At 52.1% G+C, this 21,869-nt stretch overlaps 2 protein-coding genes across 2 annotated transcripts; one reads left to right on the plus strand and one right to left on the minus strand.

Moving 5' to 3' along the window:
- Window positions 1–431: 431 nt before the first annotated feature.
- Window positions 432–2,251, plus strand: N7474_000544 (MFS transporter; the record flags this gene model as incomplete). The annotated part of the gene is made up of 4 exons (XM_057191959.1): window positions 432–777; window positions 849–870; window positions 929–1,352; window positions 1,406–2,251. 4 exons carry the CDS (start codon window positions 432–434, stop codon window positions 2,249–2,251), a joined length of 1,638 nt encoding a protein of 545 aa, XP_057056912.1.
- A 520-nt stretch (window positions 2,252–2,771) lies between these two features.
- Window positions 2,772–21,303, minus strand: nrps1 (uncharacterized protein; the record flags this gene model as incomplete). Its single annotated transcript, XM_057191960.1, has 5 exons — window positions 2,772–5,453; window positions 5,506–19,911; window positions 19,967–20,269; window positions 20,323–20,739; window positions 20,791–21,303. The coding sequence occupies 5 exons, from the start codon at window positions 21,301–21,303 to the stop codon at window positions 2,772–2,774; spliced, it is 18,321 nt and encodes a 6,106-aa protein (XP_057056913.1).
- Window positions 21,304–21,869: the final 566 nt, after the last annotated feature.

Genomic DNA, 21,869 nt, shown 5'->3' on the forward strand with positions numbered 1-21,869 from the left:
AAAAGTAGTTCAATCATAATAATACTATAGTTGCTACTCTACTTCGCATACAATTCCTTAACCCCGAGATCGGCGTTGCCACCCCCGGTGGACCCGCTCTCGGATAAGACGGCCTCGGCGTCGTTTGCACTGGACCGAGACTGAGCTACGGCGATTAGTTAAAAAGTAACTGAGATCCCTGCCGGACAAACTCCGCTGGCAAAAAAAAAAAAAAACAAGCCTTGCAAATCCTGCAAACGTGGCCCTGATTACGGCGGTGGCTCTTACATGACGTCTTGGCTTTTCTGGGTATCCGATTTTACGCCCGGGTCTTCGCCGCACGGCTATTTATTTTCCCAGGACTTTTGAGCAGCTTAATTTTCGTCGCAAAGCTCTCCTCCTTCAAGCTGTGACTGCCCTTGCAACAAGTTCGATGTTGCGCCCGGGACAGAATGGCCGAACTAACCGAACACGACTATCATACGTCGAGCGACGACGACATTGATTCCCACCACAGCAACGGCGTCACCGAGGATGGACGTGGGGCGACACTGGAAAAACAAAGCACGGCGGCGTCAGGCCTGTCGGTTTTCGAGCAGCGGGCACAATCAGTGGTGTCGCGCATTCGGAGTCGGGAGCCTGGTCAAACGGCGCGATTTACCCATCCTCTATCGCACACCAAGACGAGCCCGGATGTGGTGGTGGATTTTGACGGCCCCGACGATCCGTACAGGCCAGTTAATTGGGGATTTAAGAAGAAGGCCGTGACGACGGTGTTGTATGGATTGACCACTATGGGTATGTCGCCATGCGATGCGCAGAGCAATCCCGAGCAAAAGACGTCATCAAGCTAACTGCTCTCTTCTCAGGTTCAACGTGGGCGAGCTCAGTGTAAGCTTTCGATCTGCAAAGTTAGCTTGATTCCGACAGACTGACGATCAAACCATAGCTTTTCAACCGGTCAGATACAAATCGCCAACCAATACGGCGTCGCAGTAGAGGTATCGACTCTGGGCACAACATTGCTCTTGTTCGGCTTAGGCTTGGGACCCCTCGTGTGGGCACCTCTATCAGAGGTATATGGGCGCAAGCCGGCCGTGCTGGCGCCGTACTTCATTGCGGCTATCTTCTCATTCGGCACCGCAACGGCCAAAGACTTGCAGACGATTATGATAACGCGATTCTTCACGGGCTTTTTCGGCTCAGCCCCCGTCACCAACACGGGAGGCGTTTTGGCCGATATCTGGACGCCTGAGCAGCGCGGCGCTGCCATCGTCGGATATGCCATGGCTGTCGTTGGCGGGCCTGTCGTGGGTCCGATTGCAGGTGGTGCCATCGTGCAAAGTTATCTTCGTTGGCGATGGACCGAATACGTTAGTTTCCTGTGATTGAAGCCCGATTCGCGTCATGCTAATATGCTGTCTAGATTACTGGCATCATGATGATGTTCTTTTTACTCCTCGATGTTATCTTCATCGACGAGAGCTACCCGCCCGTGCTCCTGGTCTACAAGGCACGCCGACTCCGATTCGAAAGCGGGAACTGGGCTCTGCATGCCCGCCATGAGGAATGGGATGTAACCTTGAAAGAGCTGGGCAATAAGTACTTGATACGACCGTTCCAGCTGCTAACCACGCCAATTTGTTTCCTCGTGGCACTGTATGCGTCCTTCGTGTACGGCATTCTGTACCTGAGTCTGGCTGCGTTCCCGATCGTCTTCCAAGAAGTGCGAGGCTGGAACCAGGTGGTTGGCGCCCTGCCATTCCTGGCATATCTAGTCGGTATCCTCATGGGCGCTGTGGTCAACCTCACCAATCAGCGCTTTTATGTCAAACGATTCAAAGCGAACAACAACCGGGCTGTCCCCGAAGCTCGCTTACCGCCGATGATGCTGGGCTCCGTGCTGTTCGCTGCGGGTATGTTCGTCTTCGGCTGGACCAGCCCCAAAGACATTCACTGGATTGCTCCTATCATCGGCGCGGTTATGATGGGCTTTGGTTTCTTCACCATCTTCCAGGCGGCGCTGAACTACCTCATCGATACCTTTCAGGCAGTCTCTGCCAGTGCCATTGCCGCTAATACCTTCCTACGCTCGTTGTTTGCCGGCTGTTTCCCACTCTTCACCAACGCCATGTTCCACAACCTCGGTGTTCCCTGGGCTGCCAGCGTCTTGGGATTTGTTTCCATTGCTCTCATTCCGATCCCATACCTGTTCTACATCTTCGGAAGACGGATACGAGCGCGCGGGAAATGGTCACGCCCGTCACTTTAGACTTCGTTCCCGAAGCAAAATTCCAGATTTCTTAATGTGATCATGCCGCTCTATTCTTACATGCCTTCGTTCGTATTAGATAACCAGATACCCTGGGCTCGCCTCGAAAATGTTTTGCGAGTCTTTTTGTGAAACTTCCTTGTACATAGCAGTCGATGACTTGTGTCGACAGTTAAACGGATAATGTCTATTGTCAATTACAAAACAGACCCTTCCTACAACTTTAGAAATTTAGTGGACAGAAATTCTATAGAGGCAGATTTCCATTATAATCAAGGAGCATGACAGAGAGAGAGAACAGAAAAGCATGAAGCACAATCAATGCAAAATACCCTAACGAAAGCCAATAAAGCCATGCAATAACGAAAAATCAAATGTGTATTATGTTTCGAGCAGTAACATAGGAAAATATCAGCGAGAGTCTTTTTTGGTCTTCGTCTCTTCATGAATGCATCCTTTTTTCTTTTTTTTTTTTTTTTTTTTTTTTTGGGGGGGGGTAGTTTAGAATTCTGCATTTTCATCAAGCCCGAGTTGAGACCATGTTGTTTCGACGAGTCAGCTTTTTCGCAATAGTGATGGCCTTCTCCCATGTCTTCTTCTTCTCAGCCCGAGATCCAAGATCTGATGTTGCGGCCGCACCAGTAGCATACTCTCCAGGGAAATCTTCCGGATTTCTGGAGTTGTGCAGTGCGAGGACGGCCATCTGGCCCAAGAACGAAGGATGCTCCAAGAGATCCTCCAGGCGAACTTTCAAGCCCTCCTGCTCAAGCAGCCAGGTCAGCTGGGCCATGTTGAAAATATCACCACCAAGGTCGAAGAATGATGAGTCAAGCTGGAATGCCGTCTGATGAGCGGGTGGTTTGGACTCGGACTCGGAGAGAGCGCTGGGGCTTGTGTTACGGCTCGGAAGAACCTGGTGCCACGACCTGGACAGGATGTCTGAGTGGACAAGAAGCTCGGCAATAGAACGGGACTTGAGATGGGCGCTGAGGAAATGCTCGTCCGTTGGACGAGGCAGATCATCAACGACTTGCGAAGGCAGCGAGCGGAGCATGCTGGGAGACGGGAGGGCGGTGCTTGGGTTTGCAGTGAGAGACTGGGCGATTTCGCAGACCATGTCCACAACCTTGGACGCAAATGATGGGAGGATGGGCCCCTTTTCAGAGAAGCCCAGGGTCACGTTCAGAGTACGCTCGTCGGCCGGCCGAGAGACCATAGTCAGATCAGCCAAATTGTCATTGACACCGACGCCACCCATCTGATACTGAGTGTCATCCAGTTGGAGAGAACCTTCGTAGTCAACATTCTGGTGGAAGACGGAGGTGGTGAAGTAGGTCCAGGCGGGCCATTCGGTACATTGCTTGATGATCTCACGGAAGCCCAGGCATTCGTAGGGCATGTTTGAGACCTGCTGGTCTTGCAAGAAGCGGAAGAGATCAAGTGCTGTCCACTTTTCATCGAACTTGACGCGCACAGGTATCACGTTGACGCAGGGCCCGACGGTGGTTTCGATTCCAGGGACAGTCGCGTTGCGTCCGCTGATTGTGAGGCCAAAGACCACGTCTGACTGGGCAGACAGCTTGGCAAGAGCGATGGACCATGCAGCCTGCATCACTGTCGCAACAGTGATATTGCCAAGAGCCATGGGCGGGATCTCGACCGTCTTGTGGATTTCGGTGAAGGAGCCGACATTCTGGAACATGGTCGGGCCCTTTCGACGGACGATCTCGGTCATCTTCGAACCCTCGAGAAGCTTGGTCCAGTGCTGGTAGTGATTTGGCGTGATGGTACCAGGAAGCTGGCGCATGTAGCTCGCGAAAGGAGTTACTGGAGGAAGAGGACTGCCTTCGTAGCCAAGTTTGATGGCCGACATGATCTTTGACAGGCACACTCCGTCGTACTGAGTGTGAGAGAGCCGGATGAGGATGCGGTGCTGGTTGCTGCCCTTCTTCTTCACCACATAGAACTGAACATACTGCTCGCCTTCGCGTGGGCCATACTCGCGATCTCGCTGCTGTAAGGTCATGGTAAAATCATCAAGTCCGCGATCGGTTTCGTAGACAAAAATGCTGGGTCGAATCTTGCGCAAGACGACCTGGAAGAACTGGTCGTGGAAGCATACGAAGACAGTTCGGAGAATATCGAACGCATCAACGACCTTCAAGCAGCTCTCGCGCAGACGTTTCAAATCCAGAGGTCCATTCCCTTCCAAATAGAAATAGTTCAACATCCACCGGGACTTGAAGAGGGTCGCAGTCAGTGACAGGGCCTGGAAGTCATTGACAGGCAGAACGTCGGCGATGCCACCCTTGAAGACACCGATCTTGGGGCAAATACCACTCTGGATGGAGTTATCGTCCACACACTTGGTAGGCTTGAGAATCTCAATGCTCTCCGAGGAAGGTGTGTGTGCGAGGGATATGCGGTTGGTGTCAGAGAATGCCTCCGGCTCTTTGGGAGTGGGCTGAAGGTCGACGTTCAACCTTTGCTGAGTGACATTGGCGGCGCGCACTGTTGTAAGCATATCCTCGAAGACCGGGTTGTTGAAAACATCCGCCACCGTCAAAACAAGTCCCTCCTCACGGGCGGCACTGACCATCTTCATAGCCGTGATGCTGTCGCCACCCAGCTTGAAAAAGCTGTCCTGGTGCCTCACGACGTTGGGGGAAAGCCCAAGCGCCGTGCTCCAAAGACTCCATAGTTTCCTTTCCACATCGGCCGACATCCCATCCTCGCTGGATCGAGAAGTCGCCGAACAAACCCCAGAATCATCTGCTCCTTGAATTCCCGATGCACCATAAGGTGAATCCACTGCGTCACTATAACCAGACAGCCCCTCCGTTTGGATGCCCGGAACCGTCAATTTTCCTTCTCTTAACAATTGTCCAATAATCTCATGCACACGATCGTCAATTATCCTCTGGATGGAGTTATTGTCGAGCGCCTGGTCGGACTGCTTAGGCTTTTCGCTGTAAGCAGATTGGGAGTAGTCCCACTCGACAGGCTGTTGTTCATGTGGCACTTCGGCTTCAAACTTCGATTCCAGCATTGTTGCAGACGGTGTCTCAATGAAGCCAGTAAACACTTTGGCGATGGTATCGGCCAAAGATTGCGCTTGCTCGTCGGAAACAACATCACTCCAGTATCGTAGAAGAATGCCTTCCTGGCCCCGAGCGATCTCAACATTTACAGTTACCGCATACTATATCCCAAAGTCAGTGTTAAACAGTGGCAGTGAGTAGGAGAAAACATACCTCGCTGGGATCATGAGCATGCTGAAGGTCAAAGGACAAGCCCTTCTCCTTCGAGGCGCCCGCCACCGAGTGGTTCTGGATCGACAAAGTGGTGTTAAAGAGTGATTGGCCCTGCCAGCCAAGCTCGTGTTGGATGCTTGCCAACGAGCAGCTCTGGTGTGGAATACTGCGAATATAATCGTCCTGCACCTGCTTAGAGACGTCCACAAGAGTTTGCTGTCTGGAGAATTGAACTCTGCAGCAAAGCATGTTGATGAAGATGCCAATCATGTCCTGAATCCCGTTGACAGGTGCGTCGCGCCCAGCTGACAAGTATCCAAAGCAGACATCGTCAGAGGCAGTAAACTGTCGGAGCACAATGGCCCAAGCGGACAAAGTCAGATTGGCAAGGGTAACTGAGCTCTTTTCGCAGAACTGCAGAAGCTCAGGGAAACGCCGGAAGTTCATGAGCACGCCCTTGAGCTCTCTCTTCGACTCGAATCCGGCCGAAGGAGCAATATGGCATGGGCTAACTCCGCCAAGATACTGTTTCCAGTGACCAAGAGCCTCGCTCTGGCTCCTAGATCTAATAAACTGAATGTAGTCACTGAATCTGGGCCCTTCGCCCTCTGGGAGTCGACGGTCGTAAGCCATCGCTAGATCACGCAGAAGAACATCGACAGAGCCGCCATCAATGATAGCATGATTGATCTCCAGCTTAACCAGAACGCGGCCACTGGATGTTTTGCAGATCGTCAGTTGATGAGAGAGTTTCGATTGGCGCGTAGAGTTCATGTTGCGCAGGGAGATCGAGCCCAGCTTTTCCTCAACCTGAGAATCCGAGCATTCGACTCGGAGAACATTGTCGTTGAGTTTGCTGAGAACAAGCTGGTCAAATGATCCTCCGCTGTAGGTGCTGTCAATGAAGACTGTTCTCAACACCGGATGGCGTTCAACAATGGCTTGCCAGGCTTGGGCAAGCTTCTCAGTGTTCACCCTTCCAGATCGCGGATCCTTGATCTCGAATACCGTGAGGAACATGTAGGCGTTGGGGTCGCGGAGTTGGCTCAGCAATAAGCCTTCTTGCATTGGGGAGCAGGGATAGATGTCTTCAACCTGATCCTTGCTTCGAATGCCCAACTTGCGGAAAGTGTTGTTCGTGAGCATCTGAAGCCCATGGTAGTTGATTGGCAGCAGAGGGTAGTCACTGAGAGTAGGCTCGGGGGTCGTGCTCTTCAAAGAGAGGAGATCCTTCTCGAGAATCTGCTTGCACTCCATGATCCAATGGCGGATCTTCCCTTCGCGTTGCATGTGACGGTTGTAAGTGAATGCAACAGTGAGCTTATCCTTGATAACAATGGCAGACACTTCAAACAGGGCAAATCGAGGCGTCTCAGGTCCCATATCACCTGCAGTGGCAAAGTCCGAGCTGTCAAATGCGCTGCCATAATGCTGGAACAGGGAGTCGGCACGCTCCAGCTGCTGAAGTCGACCGAGGTAGTTGAACAGGATTTCAAGGGGAACCGGGAATTCAGATGAGTCGGATTGGAGGAGGCTCTTAGCGAAATATGGTCGGCCATTGTCAACAATCTTGCGTCTGGCGTCCTTGACACGCTTGATTGTATCGACAATTCCAGCTGTAGTTGTGTGAGTATGAGGTTCAATTAAGTACTGCTGAGAGGGCAAAAGCTTACCAGACTCTGGCTGTACATGCAGTGGGCACAAGGCCGTAAACCAGCCAACAGTTCGCGAAAGGTCAATGTTCGCATCCCATGCCTCCCGACCATGTCCTTCGTTGTACACGGTGGGAACCTTGCGATCTGTGAATGTGCGGCGGAAGGAGTGGATAATGGATGACAGCAGAATATCAACCGTATCAGTACGGAAGACACCATGGCAGCCATCGAGAATAAACTTGGTGACGTCCTCGCTCAGAGTGAAAGACTCCATCTTGATGTGGCCGTAGACGTTTTGCGAGTTATCCATACCCCAGTACCGGAGATCAGGTTGCTCGGGTGTGAAAGGTAAGAGGCTGTCTGCTTCGTGGACCTTGCTCCTCTCGAGTTGCATCTGGCACCAGCTCTGGAAAGAAAGCGCTTTCTCATCGGAAAGAGACCCGGAGGCAACGAGCTCTTCCAGATCCTGAAGAACAATGCGCCAAGACACCATGTCAACACAAAGGTGGTGAGCAACGAGGAAAAGAATCTGTCCACCACTGCGAAGATTAAAAAGATCTGCTGCTAATATGGGTCCATTCGAAGGATCTAGGCAGGTCTGGCTCTCAGCGATCTTGGTCACCATCTCGCGTGTCTCATTGATGGAATGAATGCGGAAGCGGTAGGACTCATCAACTTCCTGTACTAATTGTAAGCACAGCCCTTCTTGAACGTTGGCGTAACCAATCTTATCACTTACCGCTGCAGCTTTCTGCTCCCAGACACCACTGCTAGTCTTGCTGAACCGTGCTCGGAACATTGAGTGCTGGCTCGTCACAGCCTTGATCGCACGACGCAGAACCTCTCCTTCAACTCTGCGAGTGACGCGCACGGTGATGCTCTGGTTAAAGCGGGAGGCACCCTGGAAGGAGTTCGAGCACCGGAAGTACAGTTTCTGGATTGGTGAAAGACCGAATCCTTCACCTAACTTTTCCTCGCGCTGAGAAACCGGAGCCTTGGTTCCAGCTGCTTGGGAAAGCTCTTTGATCGACCTGCTCTGCAAAATGTCATTGAGGGTCAGGACAAGGCCCTGTTTGCGGGCTCTGGAAATCACGGCCATTCCAGTGATGCTGTCGCCGCCCAAGCTGACGAAAGAGCGTTCGACATTGATCTTCTGCAGAGAAATGTTCAAAACTTGCGCAAAAATCTCCCGAATCACCTTGAGGGAGGTGTCCTGCTCTGGCTCCTCCTTCTTCTCACTATGGCCACGCTTCATCCGGTCATAGTCTTGCATGATTCTGTCGTAAGACGTCTCGTCAATGTTCTCAAGCCAAGCAGTGATCTTCTTTCGGTCGAGCTTGCCCGACACAAGCATGGGCAGCTTCTTGATCAGTGCCCATGTCTGTGGAACCATATAAATTGGCAATTGATTCTCAAGGCTTTTCTGAACATCACTGAGAGCAGCATATGCATGGCTCTCGAGTTCTTCTTCATCAACAAGCTCACAAGGCTGATCCGAAATGAGATTGTTGTCCGCAACAACCTTGTTGAGAGACATGACAGTAACAAGGCGCTGCTGAAGAGGACCGTTCTTTGGAAGAATAACCACAGCATGTCGGACGCGGGGGTCCGAGTAGAGGCGATGCTCGATTTCACCCAATTCCATGCGTTGGCCGTGGAGTTTGACTTGGTGGTCCTTGCGACTGATGTAGCCAACAGTGCCATCTTGGTTGTAGTAGCAAAGATCGCCGGTCAGGTAAATCCTTCGGGGAGCCGGCATGTTCGTGCCAAACTCCTTGATCCAGGTAGGGTTTTCAATGAAGGTTTCAGCAGTCTTCTCCGGGTTTTTGAGATACTCCCTCGCGAGAGCAGGGCCTTCCAGAGCAAGCTCGCCAACAGCCCCCAAAGGTGCCAATCGGTTGTGATTGTCAGGATCGACGATCCAAGTCAAGGTGCTGGGAATTCCATATCCAATGCGTGCAGGATCCCGATGAGCGGCAACAGTGGTGTCAATGACCGCAAACACGCAGGTCTCCGTGGGGCCATAGCAATTCATGAGGTGGGCGGCGTTGGCCCATTTGGTGATCACTTCCTTGGACATCTTCTCACCACCGCACGTAAGAATCTTGAGAGAGGGGACAGACGATGGCTCAACAATGCTAGCAATTGAGGGGGTGAGGAAGGTCCAGTTAACTTTCATGCGCCGAATAGCACCTGCAACGTCGTTGAGACGCTCGTCCTCGCTGGGTACACAGATGCAACCGCCAAACATCAAAATTGCAAGAACCTCCAGGACTGCGGCATCAAAGGTCAAAGAAGCAAACTGGAGGACCCTGGAGGAGGAGTCCATGTGGACCACAGGCCCAAATGCCAAAGCACTGCTGGCAATGTTCTGGTGCTCGATGACAATGCCCTTGGCACGACCAGTACTGCCCGACGTGAAAATAGCATACGCCATGTTCGAGGGTGTGACTTGGGAGCGGTTGCGGGTTTGCGAATTGAGAGATCCATACGCCTTGATTGTCTCTTTGCTGATTGGTATCACAGTTTTGACAGCTCGGGTATAGCGGTTAGTGTATTTGGGAGTGCAGAGAATCATGATCGCGCTGACCTCCTCAAGGATCTCCTCATGTCTCGAGGTAGGGTGGGATGGATCCAGGGGCACATATCCACCACCTGCAATCAAGATGCTGATGATGGTGACCATTGCCCAAGCAGACTTGTCAAGGCAAACAGGGACGAAGACCTCGGGGCCCACTCCGCGAGAAATGAGGTAGTTCGCAAAAGATGAAGCGAGCTCCCAAAACTCTCTGTAAGTAAGCTCGCCATCCCAAGCACACACAGCCTGGGCATTGGGAGTCTCAAATGCTTTGTCTCGAATGTAATCATGGACACATCGATCGGCTGCTGCAATGTGGCGTTGGTTCCAGCGAGAAATTTCAGCCTTGTCCTGAGGGCTGACAACTTCCAGGTCCCCAAGTTTTCGGGTGCAGTTCTTGGGCATCGAGATCAATTGCTTCAGCACATAGCAAAATTGCTCGCCTAGTCGCTTTGTCTGCCAGCTATTGATGATGAGCTCATCATGGTGTGCTTTAAGGGAGATGCTTGTTTTCGAGATGCCGCATTCCAGCACAAGCGGATGGGTATAAAAGTCCTCGCTGGCTTGATAATCCTCATCAATCCAGATCTTGTCATTGAGTTGCCCTTCATTTGGCTGGATAACCAAAAGATTCTGGAAGTTGCAGCCAGTGGAAGTGTCGTTGTTGATGGCCCGGATGCGCTGCAATCCCGAATGCAGGTGCGGAATCATCTCAGTTGTTGATTGGTGCACTTTCTGCAAGTACTGGAGGATGGGAACTGCATTGTCGACCTGAATCCGAGTGGGAACAGTGGTCAAAACGGGGCCAGCAATATCGCCGACGCCAGGGAGATCGATATTTCGACCAGACAAGGTTTCACCGAAGCAGACATCGCCAGCCCCAGTGTGAGTAGCAACCACAATCGCCCAGGCAGCTCGAATAAGCACAGGCAGAGTGAGGTCAACGGTGTTGGGAGCTCGTGAAAACTCAAAGGTGTGGTACTGGGTGTTCCCGGCACGCACAGCATCAGGGACAGAATTCTTGTTATTGGGGAAAACCTCGCAGGAAAGATCGGCAAGATATGACTTCCAAAAGACATCCGACACAGCCATATCCTTCTTTGAAAGGTGTTCAATGAACAGGCTGTATGAAGTCGCCTGTCGCTTGTTCTTTGAACCGAGATAGTTCTCTTCGACTTTGCGCCAGATCAAGGGAATGCTCCAGCCATCGTAAAGTGCGTGGTGGACGGACCAGACAAAATAGCTGGTAGACGAGGCCTGGGGTTGAACAATGGCGTATGCAGTCAAAGGAGCCCCGTTATGCTTTGGGATATTAATACTGTCATTCGGAAGTTGATCAAAAGTCTTTGCATGTATCCAGGAAATCGGCGAGTCCTTGATGACGACCTGTGTAAAGTTCATAGCCTCCGTGTGCACAATGCGCGTGCGGAGAATGTCCAACTCGGTCACTGTCTGCTGCCAAGCAGCCTTGAATCGCTCGAGGTTCACTCCATCAGCGAGGCGAAACGCTGGCTGGGCAACATAGGCTCCATGGTGCTTAACCGAGAGAGTAAGAAGGCCTTCTTGAACGGCACTGCAGGGGTAGATGTCGGTAATAGAATCCCGTGGTACCATGCAGTTGTCTGTGACCTCCTCGAGAAGCTCATCGAGAATAAGGGAAGGCGGCAGCAGCGCAAAAGGTTTAGTGGCAACCTGCTGCTTGCTCTCCGGTGGATTGGAAGACACCACACAGCTCTTAGCCATGTCCACCAACTGTGGATATTTGAAAATGCTGGTGACTGTGAGGGCAATCCCTTCGGCCTGTGCAGCTCCAACAAGATTCATGGCGGAAAGCGAGTCACCACCAAGTGCGAAAAAACTGTCTTCGATGGTAACAGAGCCAGGTTCGAGATCGAGGGTCTTTTCCCAAAGAGCTCGGAGTTTCATTTCGGGTCCCTCTGCTTGCAGCTCCTCCTGTTTTGTGGCAACCTTGAAGGTAATGTAGGACTTGAGCGCCTCCTTGGGCAAAGATTGGACCATGGCACGGAGTCTCCTGCGGTCGACCTTTGCCGACGAGGTGAAAGGCAGGTTTCGCAATGGGAAGAAGAGGCGTGGCATCATACTCTGAGGTAACAAATCGGGCAGAGAGCCTTTCAACTTTTGAATAACGTCCATGTTGGAGACGGAGATTGGCAGAAGCAATGGGTCAGCACCAGGAATTGTAGGAGCAAACTGGTCGGTGCTACCGCCGTGGAAGGAGTCTGCATCGTGGATTGTAAAAAAGGCTGCAAGACCCTTGGCCACGGTTCGTTCTTGAGGCACGACAACATCCACAGCAACTTGAGAGCCCTCTGGGAGGCAACGAACACACTGGTGTTCAATTTCCTCGAGCTCAATACGCTGACCGTTGAATTTGATCTGGGTATCCTTTCGGGAGATGAAAGCGAGGGTTCCATCGCTGTTGTAACGAACAAGATCTCCCGTGCGGTACATGCGGTCGCTTCGCTTGAACAGACCCTGGAGGCCAGCATGACGATTCCAAACAGGATCTTGAATGAAGGCTTCCTTGGTTTTCTGTTCGTTGCCGAGATATTCTCGCGCAATGTTGCTTCCCTCCAAAAGCATCTCACCAACTGCACCCACAGGAAGAAGACGGTTGTAGTTGTTGGGATCAACAATCCAAACTCTACAATTTGCAGCAGTTCCGATGGATGTGGGATCGTTGTTGACACGGTTGCCATCCCAGTCAACCTTGACACCGGTCGTGGCAACGACAGTGGCTTCAGAGGGACCGTAAGCATTGATAACAAATCTGTCATGCCAGCGGTCGATGTGGTTTGCCGGCATTTTCTCGCCTCCCGTGATGATGGTCTTGAGAGTCGGCACATTCTTGGGTTCCAAAGTGTTGACAATGGCAGGGGGCGAGGCCATGTAGTTTGCTTCCATACGTCGAATGGCGCCTCCCAGATTGTTCATGCGCTCCTCTTCACTTGGAACACAGACACAACCTCCAGTCATCAAGGTGACCATGATTTCCAAGATGCTAACGTCGAAGGTGTAGTTCGAGAATTGCAATGCGCGAGTTGCGGAATTCATATGCAGAGCATCAGTCATGGCAACTGCAGTTGTGCTGAGAGCAAGGTGTTCCACCACTGTCGCCTTCGGCTTTCCGGTGGTTCCCGAAGTAAAGATGGCATAGGCAGCGTTGAATGGAGTGGGTCGTTTGCCGGGCAAGGCCAGTGGAGAATCAGGAAGCTGAGAGAGAGCGGGTTGGGAAACAGCGATTGCTTTCTTGCAAAGCTTTGACATCCGAGCTTGAATGGAAGAAGAACACAAGACAAGATCGGCACCAATTTCGTCAATCAAGACTTGAAGTCTTGCGTCAGGATGCGCAGGGTCAATAGAGACAAACGCTCCACCAGCCTTGAGGACGGCAAGTTGAGCAACAATAGCCCAGGCGGACTTCTCGAAACACATTACAACAAAGACTTCAGGTTTGACTCCAAGGCCGGAAAGATGGCGTGCCAGGCGACTGGAGACAATCTCAAGCTGCCCGTATGTAAAGTTCTTGTCCCAGGAGCACACGGCTTCAGAGCGAGGATGAAGAAGGGCTTGCTGCTGAATGAGTTCGTCTGCGCACTTTTCAAATCTTGGGGGTGAAATAGCATTCCATTCGCGAACCTGGCGGCAAGATCGCTCGGGAAACATGTCAAGATCTCCAATTACACGATCGCGAGAGTTTGAAGAGACCAGGTCGTCGAGAATGTGATCAAATGCGTCGATGACATGGCTGACTTGTTTGCTGGACAAAGTATCGGAAGAGTAGTTGAAATGAATTTGAGCAAACGAGTTGGAGACTTCAGCTTCGACTGCGAGCTTGTAGGCGCTGCTGGTTGGTGTTTCTGCAAGGCTGCCATTCGAGAGGTAAGATGCCTTGTGGAACTTGAAGAGGGTGTTAACAAGACCTCCATCCTCAAGGCCAAGTTGGTGAATGACGCTGCTGAGATCAACGAAGTTTTGGAGGCACTTTTCAGAATCCGTCTTGATTCGTTGCAGAGTGTCCTCCACTCTGCGATCGTTGCTCAAAAGAAGTCGACAAGCGACAATGGCTTGGGAATCAAGCTCCTCAGCGTCGTTGAAATCAGAGGCAAGGTAAGCAAAGCACACATCGTCGCAGCCGGTGTAGCAACGGAGAACCATGGCCCATGCAAATTGGAGGAGGGTCGCAACATCAACGCCTGCCATCTTGCTGAAGGCATGCAGCTTTCCGGTCTGTTTGTTGAGTGTGCGAGTCGAGCGATCCTCCTCAATCAGGTCGCGCGACAAGGCAGGGAAGTTGCACGGTTCAGCCTCGGCAAGGTACTCCTTCCAGAAGGCAACATTGCCCTCCGAGAGCGTCGAGCATCGAGAGATCTGGTCTGCCGATTTCGAGCCGGTCCAATGTTTGATGTCAAACAATCCGAGAACATTGGTGGGCAGTCCTTGAATCTCAGTTTGCAGGGTCTGTAAGTTCAGCTTTCCAAAAGTGGTAAGGGGAAGAGAAGAGATGGGAACGTAAATACTCGGGACCTTGTTCGTTGGGAGATTGGCAGTGAGGTGCGCATGTATACTAACAATTGCAGTTTGCATGTGTGGAGCAGAGTGTTGGATGATCGAGCTGTCACCGACTGTTGTGGAGATTTCGTCGGTCGAGATTACAAAGGCAGCAAGGCTTTCCGTAACTCCGGCATCGCGATGGAAAGTGATGCTTTCCACAATGCATTTCGTCTTCGATTCCACGAATGAGTCAACGTAGTCTTGGGTCTGGAAGCAATCGACTGGCAGGGGTAGTCCCACAACGTCGCTCTTCCGGCCGACGTAGATCAAAGATCCATCGGAGTTGTAGCGAACAAGATCTCCCGTTTTAAAAAACCACCGCTTTCCATCCAGGATGTCATCGATCTGATCAAGGCTCGAAAGCCACAAAGGGTTCTCAAAGAAGTCTTTGGGTGTGGTGGCATCAAGTTCGAGATAGCCTCGAGCGAGAACGGGCCCTTCAATGACCAGTTCGCCGACGGAACCGATGGGGACAAGAGAGTGATGGTTCTCCGGATTAACAACCCATGAGACGCACGACATAGCATATCCAATCTCCCGGGCTTCGGACGAGTTCGCCAGGTGTGCGGTGTGAAGAGAGGCAGAAGAAGTCTCTGCCGTGCCATACAAAGTATGTAGCTGCAGATCGTCGGTATTCCACTGGCTAAGGATAGCGCTTGTAGGAGCTTCACCAATAAGAGCAAGAGTACGCAGGCCGGGAACATCCTTTGGAGAGACAAGAGCTGCAACAGTCGGAGTGAAGCTTGCGACATTGGCATGGAGCACATTAATCGCGGATGACAAGTTAAATGGCTCGATATCAGCCGGAATGCAAACACAGCCTCCATGAATAAAGGTGCCAAAAGTCTCAAGGAGGAACATGTCAGATGTGTGAGCAGAAAACTGAAGGGTCCTGGAGACATCTGATAGTCTCAACTTCGCAGCAAAACCCTCGGCCCTTGTCATGATTGTTGAATGCTCCAGCACAAGTCCTCTGGGGCGGCGAGAGAAACCAGCCGTAAAAGCGACATAGGCGGCATCTGAAGGAGTGGCAGCGGAAAACAGGGGCTCATCAGTGAGGTACTCCAGGAGAGACTCGCTCACGGGGATGACATATGGGATGAGGTCTTCAAGAATTTGAGCTTTCTCGGGGGATGCAAGTGCGACCTGAACCACATTATCAAGAACCCAATTGTCAATGAGAGCCGTGGTTTGAGCAGACTCGACGGGAATACAGCCGCCACCGGTTTTCATAATGGCCAGGACTGAGACTATGTTCCAGACAGACTTCTCGAAGCAGACAGGGATCAGACTGCCGGGACCAACACCGAAAGTAACGAGATAGCTTGCAAGGCGGGACGAAAACTGATCCAGCTTGGAGTAAGTGAGGCTACCATCCCAGGCAGTGACAGCCAAAGCATCTGGTCTGATCTTGGCCATATCTTGAACAGTCCGGTGGACACACTTGTCAATGGCTTGTGGCATCTTGCAGTTCCAGGAGAGGATCTGGGCTTTGTTAACATCACTGAGAATGTCCAGCTGGCGGATCTCCTTGTCGGCATGGTCCATGATGTTTTCGAGACAGCGAAGGTAAATGCTAGCAACGTTTGCAGCCTGGGCATCCGAGAGATTGGTGGTCCAGTAGTTAAGATCAATGCGGGCCTGGGTATCCATGGCCTCAATGTTAATGAAGACCGGAAACTCGGCTGGGTCGTGGATGGAGCCAACTTCAACGCATTCGATGTCACTGCTCACAGCATCCTTGGCGCTGGGCAATCTGCGGTAGGAAACGCCTGAGTTAAAGAGATTGGTGTCGGAGAGCTTGAGAGCATGCTGGATGTCGATGAGCGAGGTTTGGCGAAACGGAAGGCTCTCCATGTAGTCATCCTGGATCTGCTGGAGGACATCGCTGAGTATGGAGTCTCCAGTAATTTTCATGCGGCAAGCCATCAGGTTGATAACAGGACCGACCACCCATTGGATACCATCGACAGCAACGTCTCGCAGAGATGCCATGTAGCTGAAGCAGACGTCATCAGAGCCACAGAAAGAGCGAAGAGTGAGACCCCACGCCGCGTTGAACACATTGGATAGTGTGATTCGCTTCTTTTCACAAACAGATTGAAGGTGCGCTAGAGATCCAAAGTTGACAGGAATTGACCGAAGGCTCTTGAATGACTTCTCGCCATCAGTCAGGACCGGGAAATTGCATGGCTTAGCATCAGACAAGTACCCACGCCAGTAGTTGATACTGGCCTCCGTTGGTGCATTCCGAAGATAACGGATGTAGTCTTTAAACAAGGGCTTGGGACTTTCTTCAAGTCTTCCAACGTATGCCAACTGCAAATCACGAAGGATGATAGAAATAGAGTTACCATCCATGGCAGCATGGCTGAGCTCAATGCGGCAGAACAGCCTTCCGGTAGCGGTCTGACAAAGAGTAAAACGGTATGCCGGGCGAAGCTCACGGTAGTTCTTAGGCTCCTGTCTGTCGAAAGTGGCAAGCACATCGCTTTCTCCAGAGGACTGCAAAAAGACCGGTGTTGCATCATACTTCTTGAGCACAACCTGGCAGAAGGGGTCACGAGGAGTGAGGTTCTCCGCAAAAATCGTCCGGAACATGGCATGGTGGGAAGCTACTTGCTCCCAGGCATTCACCAATCTGTCAACGTTTGGCACATTCGATCCACGGCCTTTGATCTCAAAGGTGTCATGAACAGCGTAGTAGGAGCTGTCGCGAGTTTGCCCGAGCAAGATACCCTGCTGTAGGCGAGAGCAAGGGTAGATGTCCTCGACGAGATCCAGAGAGTTAATGCCCATGGCCGGAAGCTTTTCGGAAACCACTTTCTCGAGACTATCATAAGTCAATGACAGCATTGGGAAAGAGCTCAAAGTCACTCGGGGCGTCGTGGACTGCAATTGCTCGGAAAGAGACACAAGCAATTGCTGGCAGGTAGAAACCCAGCGACGAATTTGGTTCTGGTGCTGCATAAACCGGTTGAAGGAGAAAGTAAATCGGAGACGTCCTGCTACTACCATGGCAGAGATCTCAAAGAGACCGAATCGTGGAGTGTCACGGCCGAAGTCCGCGGCGCCTCCTCCTTGCCCTGCCTCACCAGCCATCTGGTTGACAAGTTGGAAAAGACCATCCTTCCGCTGCAAGTCACGGTGTTGGCCAACGTAGTTGAAGGACATTTCAAAGGGATGCGGGTAGCAGGCGTCCTCTTTTCCGTCACTAGGCAGGACTCGACTAGCAAAGTCGGCGCGACCATTGTCCGAGACGCGACGTCGGAGGTCCTTGACCTGGATGAGGGTCTCGACGGGGTTGTTTGGCTTGAGGCCGGATATGAAGATTGGATGAAGGATGGTGAACCAGCCGACAGTGTGCGAAATATCAATTGACGAGTCCCAAACCTCTCTGCCGTGCCCTTCATTGTGAATCACAGGAAGAGCACGATCAGTGAAAGACTGACCAAACGAGTGGAGCATCGCTGCCAGAAACAGATCGATGGGTTCGGTCTCGAGAGCTTTATGGCACTCCAGCAGGATTGAAGTGGTGTGAGCCTCATCGATTTCGAAAGACGCACAATCCACATCACCATACGTGGTTTGTTGTTTCTGCAATCCCCAGTAGGCGAAATCCACAGCAGGAAGCGAGTCAGTCGCTACCTTCTTTTCGGAGATCAAGGCTTTGCTGTGATCCGCTTGCAAACGGCACCATGTCTGGAAAGGCAAGGACCCATCCTGACTGGGGGACTTGTTGGGATTGAGCACCAGGTCTTCCAGATCTTCAAGGATAATTCTCCATGAGACAATATCAACAACCAAATGGTGGGCGGTCATCGACAGCACCCAATCCCGGCCTTGGACATTAAAGTAGTCGAGCGCAAGCAAAGGTCCGGAGAAGCAGTTGATGCACGATTGGCTGTCCGCAACCAAGGGCTTGACATCATCCATGCTGGAGACGTTGTGGGTACGCCATCGATAAGAGCTTTCAATGTCGCGAGTGATTCTTTGCTTCGAGGCAGTTGCAAACCCGGAATCGTCGAAGCGAGCGCGCAGCATAGAATGACGTGAGACAAGGGTTTCGACGGCCTTGCGCAGCGTCTGCTCATCGATGGCCCTGCTCAAACGCGTGAGGATGCCCTGGTTGAAATGTCCCTGCCCTTCTTTGCGAACACCAAAGTGAAGTATTTGGATGGGTGACAAGTCGAACGGTTCGTCCACAGATTCATGGTAAGTGGTGGCATGGTTGACGGCTTTGGCGTGAGAAGCGAGTTCTCGAATCGACTTGCTACGGAGGACTTCTTGCACAGAAAGCCCGACTCCACGCTTTTTACACAAACCGACACATGTCATCGCGGCGATGGAGTCGCCACCAAGCCCGAGAAAGCTCTCATCCAAGCTGAGCTGTTGTTGCGGAATGTTGAGAACGCGACTGTAGACAACTGCTAACACCTCCTCTGTCTCGTTCGTAGGTTTTGATGTCACTTGCTTCCGCATGCCGACTGCTTGGTGGTTCTGCGCATCAGGATCCTTCTCCATGCCAGCGACCCAATTCGCGATTCCTTTGCGATCCAATTTACCGGAGGGAAGCAATGGCAAAGCTTGGACACACAGCCAGACCGCAGGGACCATATAAGTAGGAAGCCGCGCTGACAATCGCTCTCGAATACCGGGGACCAGTCTAGCCTTTTTCGAGGACGAGACAAGTCGCAGGGGTTCCAGGTCCGACTCGGATTGATCGGCTAAAAGGCCAGCAGAGGAGACCACGCCTACCAATCTCCCCTTGGAAAATCCAGACTTGGGGAAGAAGACGGAGCAATGGGTAACCTCTGGATCGGTGCTGAGCTGGTTCTCGATCTCGCCAAGTTCGATTCGTTGGCCGTGAACTTTGACCTGTGTATCTTTACGGCCGATGTAGTTAAGCGAGCCCGTGTCGGAATTGTAGCGGACGAGATCGCCAGTCTTGTAGAAACGACGGTTCGAGTCACCGCCAGCATCAAATTTAGTCCAAGCTGGGTCGTAGATAAAGGATTCGTTCGTCTTTTGCGGGTTGTTGATGTAGCACCGAGCGAGGGTCGGTCCTTCGAGGAGCAATTCACCAGGGCAGCCGACGGGGACCAGTTCGTTATGATCTTCCGGGTTCACCAGCCAGGCCCGCACCCCGACTGGCAAACCAATATCTTTGCAATCGGTGTCTGGTGTGACATTTGAATTAAGCACGGACGCCACGGCGGCCTCCGTAGGACCATAGCCATTGACCAGTTTTATTTTGGACCACGTCGTCAGCTGTGACTGCGACATTGCCTCCCCGGCCAAAACAAGGCTCTTCAGCCCTGGAACACTGTCAATTTCCACAAAGCCAATGAACGAAGGCGTAAAGCATGCTTGGTTGACTCTCATATCGTTGATGGCCCCTACGATGTCGTTCAACCGGGCCTCTTCACTGGGGATACAGACGCATGCCCCGTGGATCAAGGGAGTTATCGACTCAGCCAAGCTCGCGTCAAAAGTGTGCGCAGCGAACTGTAACGAGCGCGTGTCGCGATAAATTTGTAGTCCAGCGGCATGCACCATGGCACTCGACAGGAATGCGCGGTGCTCCAACAGGGTGCCCTATACTCGATCAACATCCAATTTAACTAAATTTCTAGGGCAATTAAAAACGTACCTTAGGCTCGCCCGTGGATCCGGAAGTGAACAGCACATAGGCTGCATTCTGACTGGTGACACCCGACGCATCATCCACATTGTCCGCGGGAGGCGACAGCCCATCCAGCGTCTCCGCGCACAAGGGGATCACCGTCTTGGCAACGGACTTGAGAAGCTGCGCGCGAGGTTGCGAGCACAGAAGAATTGAGGCCTGCACGGCGCTGACCAGGCGTTGCAGACGGGAAGTCGGGTGTGTTGCGTCCAGCGGAACAAAGGCGCCGCCGGCCTTCATCACGCCAAGCATTGCGACGACGTTCCATTTCTGGGCGGTCAGCGATCTATACAACAAAAAAAAGGAACACTTTACAAACTCACCGATTTATCAAAACACAACGCCACGCGGGTTTCGGGGCCTACGCCCCGCATGCGCAGATGGCAGGCCAGTTTCGAGGCGACATGATCCAGCTCGCGGTAGGTCAGGCTTCCGTCCCAGGCACAAACCGCCTCTCTCTCAGGGCCGGCGAGCGCCTGTTCGTGGATCACGTCGTGGATACACCGGTCGTGCAGTGTAAGAGTGGTAGAATTCCATTTGTGGATGCGCCGCCAGTCATTCTCCGAAAACAAATTAAGCTGGTTAATAGCGGTGTCTTCGGAAGAAAGAACTTTGGCGAGCATCTGCTCGAAGATGTTGGCAACACTCTTCATGTGTTCCCCCGACATGTCTCCGTTACGCCACTCAAGGAAGATGCTGATGTCCCCACTCAGGACCTTCACATGGAGGCGAACTTGGCACTGGGTAGAGTCAGCACTCGCACAAGGACAAAGATTTGTTTCGCAACCCACCTCGTCGGGCAGAGCGGTTGCCAGAATGGGTGCCGATGGAGGCGCGGACAGTGTGTTCGACGCCTGATTGTATGTGCGCAGCATCAGGATGGTGTTGAAAGGAAGATATCCATCGGCGGTGTCCTCCAGTCTTCCAGATCCATTGACCTGCATGTCGAATCCATCTTGCCTGCGCACTTTATCTACAATGGCGGTGATGGAGTCGTTCTCGTCAACTGCTAGCCGAACCACCGACAAGCCAGCGCCGCTCGACCGCTGTACAGGGTTTCGGGAGGTGCGAGCGTCGCCTTCAATGTGCTGGTAGCCGAAGCAGATATCCTCGGAACGGATATAGTAGTGTAGGACCAGAGCCCAGGTGGCTCGCAACAGCGAGCTCAGACGACCCTCGTGCGATGCGATTAATAATTGCGCATGCTGGGAAGGAGTCGGTCTCGTCTTCATCGAGACCGGGCGTTTAGGCCCGGCAGACGCGGAGGCGAATCGAGGGAGATAGCACTGAGAGGATTGAGCCATGGTGTCTAGGTGGTGCGTCTTTACCTGCGGTACTCGATGAAGAGAGGGCCTCAATCAGGGATGGGAGGGTGAAAGGAAGAAAAAAAGAGGTTAATCTTCAATACAGGAGCACCCGCGGAACCGGATGTCTAGGTTATTTTAAAGGAAGGGCGTTTTTCAAATAATAATTTTTTTTTAGCCACAGTAGTTACGCCATCGGTCCTCGGGGCTACATTACAGACTGCATGGCCATGCTCCAGCTCGTTCACGAACCGCTCCTCCGTACGGAGTACACAGTAATACGACTCGACCGTGCGGCCCAAGTCCCCGATAGGAGAAAGTCAGTTACTGGCCAAATTCAGGATACTCCATGTACCTTCCTTGCATGGGTTCAGATCTCGATTAGGAAGGGTTGGCGTGCAAAGTACACTGGGTGGATCAGGCCCTCTAGCCCCTGTGGAACCAAGTCAGGTAGGTAAAATAGCCCTAGATGAGAGCCCCAGGCCCCCCCCTATGCAAACCACTGTCCAAGGTGAGAACAAGATAAAAAAAATTAAAAAAAAACAGGGAAAAAAAGGAAGTATGCA

The sequence above is a fragment of the Penicillium riverlandense genome, assembly GCF_028828495.1.
Source record: "Penicillium riverlandense strain IBT 135883 chromosome Unknown utg000001l_segment0_segment0, whole genome shotgun sequence".
In the NCBI taxonomy this organism is placed as follows: Eukaryota; Fungi; Ascomycota; class Eurotiomycetes; order Eurotiales; family Aspergillaceae; genus Penicillium; species Penicillium riverlandense.